General features: G+C 43.4%; 1 protein-coding gene across 1 annotated transcript; it reads right to left on the bottom strand.

Moving 5' to 3' along the window:
• Positions 1 to 350: 350 nt before the first annotated feature.
• LOC114565162 (trace amine-associated receptor 9-like) lies at positions 351 to 1094 on the bottom strand. Its single transcript, XM_028593053.1, has 2 exons — positions 823 to 1094; positions 351 to 615 (listed from the first exon to the last, which is right to left on the bottom strand). The coding sequence occupies exons 1-2, from the start codon at positions 1092 to 1094 to the stop codon at positions 351 to 353; spliced, it is 537 nt and encodes a 178-aa protein (XP_028448854.1).
• Positions 1095 to 3235: the final 2141 nt, after the last annotated feature.

Genomic DNA, 3235 nt, shown 5'->3' with positions numbered 1-3235 from the left:
ACACTATTACATTGTGAATATGTACGTTTTTTATCATACGAAACTTTACAACAAATCACTATGTAAAATTAAATAAATGACGATAATTCTGATCTCTTTGTAATAAAACTGATTTAAAAATTGCAACCCATTACACTTTTTGTAATGCAGCAGCATCTGAGAGACAAAATAGACAACAAGATGAAGCTGAAGCACAGGCCTTTCATCTGTTGTTCATACACAATTTAGACTTAAAGACAGGTGAGCATATCTTCACCTTCTGTATTTGATATTTCAATCACTGAACAGCAGGAACATATTCATTCATTTATCCTTAGACCGAGTCCGATCTCAGTTCCTCCACAGCCTCTCTACAGTATGTTGGTCTCACAGGAGCCAGGCTGCAGTATCTGAAGAGTTACAATGAGTTTAAGTGATTTTCTAAACCAGGGGTAAAACAAGGCATATATAATAGGGTTTAGACAAGAGTTACAATAGAACACAAAGAGAACATAGGATGCAGATGAAGCATTGACCAAGCTGTCACTTGCAAGAGAGACAGAGTAATATGGGCAGAAACACATTAGAAACACAACTACAAGAACACCAAGAGTCCTGGCTGCTTTCAGCTCTGATTTCTTTGCCTTTGGAGTCACTGAAAGCTGGAGTGTGACAGCTGTAATGTGAGCGCGCATGGCACGAGCCTGAGACACAGCTACGGCAAATATTCTCAGATACAGAGCTATGATGAGAATAACTGGAACAATAAAGCTCAAAACAACATCTACAGCTCCTAAGACAGAGTCAACGACAAACACACATTCTCTGTAGCAGGAATTATACCTCCCCGGTTGAGTCAGGTCATCCTTCACAAAGAGAAAGCAGTAGGAAACAGAATAGAGCCAACACAGATAAACACAGAGTTTAACTCTGTTGACAGTGATTCTAGTGGTGTAGTGCAGAGGGTCACAAATAGCCACATAACGGTCAACTGATATGAGCACCATGTCACCTATTGAGGATGCGGGAATGATGCTTGAAAGATAATTATAAAGTAAACACACAAAGTCACCAAAATACCAGCAGGATGTTCTTCGGAGGATTTCTCCCGGCATCACCACGAGGCCCACTAGAAAGTCTGAGACAGCCAGAGAGAGGAGGAGGATGTTGGTGGGTGTGTGGAGCTGCCTGGAGGGAAAGAGAAAAGCACCATTTAAACAAAAAGTCCTCATATCTAAATGACAAACAAACATGTTATGTTAGTTCTTTCTGAAACAATCGAAACATTCCAAAAACAATCAGATTTTTTATGATCTGTCGTAGAAACAGGCCTTATTCTGAGCAGTCAGTTTGATTATCACAGTTTGAGAAGAAAATGTGTTACATTATAATAACATCATCAATAGCTCCTTCAAATATCCCTCTAAGCCATGACATTGAGACATCAAGCCAGCATGCACAATACCAGGACCATGAAACTGACACACAGTGTTCATATATCAATAACTTCAAGTGTTGAGACAATAATCTAAACCTGAAGTGGGAGACTGAGATGATGACGAGCAGGTTGAGAGCTACAGTGAGCAGAGAGATGGAGTAGAGAAAAATGTGAATGAGCATCACTTCAAACCAAGGAGATGTCAGCTTCCTGCAGGAGGTGTTGAAGAGTTGTGGAAAGCAGAGCTCTGCTCCGTCCTGTGTCTCCGTCATCAGTGGGAGGATGAGAGAGGCCTCAGCTCTTTGCTTCAAACTCTGTCGTACAAATGATTTCTCTCTTTCTACTGCTGTCCCCACCCTTCATTTTCTCCCTCTCAGTCTCTGTTGGACACTGATGTCCTTCCTTTTTACCTCTACACATCACAACGTCACCTCCTACACTTTCTCTGTTAGTGCACAAGACTTTCAATAATCATTTTTCTTTTCAATCCCCTGTGTTCTGCCTTTCTGTCAATCTTCTGTCACCCCCAGATTCCAGATTTTCAGATCTCGACCCAACTGAACATGTGCAACAGCATTGACTGGAGCAGGTATAAGAACTTTAATCCTTAGACAGTTGGGCGGCAGGTCAGTGATTCAGTTAGTTTCAAGCTTACCGAACCCTTAAGTCTTCAACAGCTTCCTAGTAAAAGCCCCATGCATTTTCTTTTATGGCGTCAGGTTTATGTCATATCTCCCGATAAAACATGCTCATGAAGAAATTATATAATTTCAACAATCGAGAGTTGTACAGGCAGCTGCGAGCGTGAAACAAAACACAAGGAGAGGCAAAGAATGGTGCCTTTGCGTGTAAAACCAAGGATCACGCCACACAGCAGCCACCATGTGCCCGTGACTGTCTGATTTGCGTGATCTTGAGAGCAGACACACTCTCGCAGGTAAACTCTCCTCTCAAAGTTGATTTCTGCTCTCTCAAATGAAACTGACTTTTGACATTGTGGAGGGGGATACCGAGGGAGACACTGGCCCTGACGGTAATAAATACCTGGTATACATACAAATTACAGTATTTTACTGTTTGTAGCTATATGTAGGTATGGTTTATGAGAACAGCCGGTCTGGTTTGATCTTGCTAGGCCATCTCAGTGTCTAGACGGCTGCCTCAGCAGTTTATTCTGCTCAGTCAGGCCCTCTGTTCCTGCCACTTCCACCAGGCCCATGCACTTCTAAGGAACTTTCCAGACTTGCCACCAGATGCCCTCACACTTTACCATCGGTCTCCCATCCACCTGTGCACTACTTCTGAAGCTCTTCACTGCCATCTGTGAGCGGGTGCCAGAGTTTGGCCAACAAGTGGCATTCTCTTCTGGAGCAAGTTCTGCTCCAGAACCTGGCTCTCTTTAGCCTGTTCCAGTCTCCTCTAAATCTTCCAAACTCTGCTCCCAGACCTCCAGTGCCTTCATGGGCCCTCTAGCACCTCTCTGGAGTCAAGCAGGTGGAACGCTAGCCCCCTGCTTGATTTCCTGCCGACTTATAACTATTCAGATTCTCGGCCTGCGAGCATAGCCTAACAGTCAGCAAGCCTCGGGCCTTCCCACCTCCCATCTATCCTCTCCATTGCAGTCTGATTGAATTTGGCTGGCGTTGTCTTGTTGTTATGCACTAAAAAATAACACTATTGGATGTTCACCACCCACCCTGCAGGACCAAGTAGAACCAGTAGGATAATAAATGGTCCAAGAAGTCTTCCAAACCATATGACAAAACAGTTTTCTTATTCCCACCCTCTAATACGACCCATAGGAGCATTATATGAATT

Source organism: Perca flavescens, chromosome 12 (genome assembly GCF_004354835.1).
Source record: "Perca flavescens isolate YP-PL-M2 chromosome 12, PFLA_1.0, whole genome shotgun sequence".
Classification (NCBI taxonomy): Eukaryota; Metazoa; Chordata; class Actinopteri; order Perciformes; family Percidae; genus Perca; species Perca flavescens.
This window is presented reverse-complemented; position numbering and strand designations above follow the sequence as displayed.

Coding starts and splice junctions, on each gene's coding strand:
- LOC114565162 (XM_028593053.1), bottom strand. CDS start 1,094: ATGCCGGGAGAAATCCTCCGAAGAACATCCTGCTGGTATTTTGGTGAC. Junction 616..822: donor GACCTGACTCAACCGGGGAG/GTATAATTCCTG, acceptor AAAGGCAAAGAA/ATCAGAGCTGAAAGCAGCCA.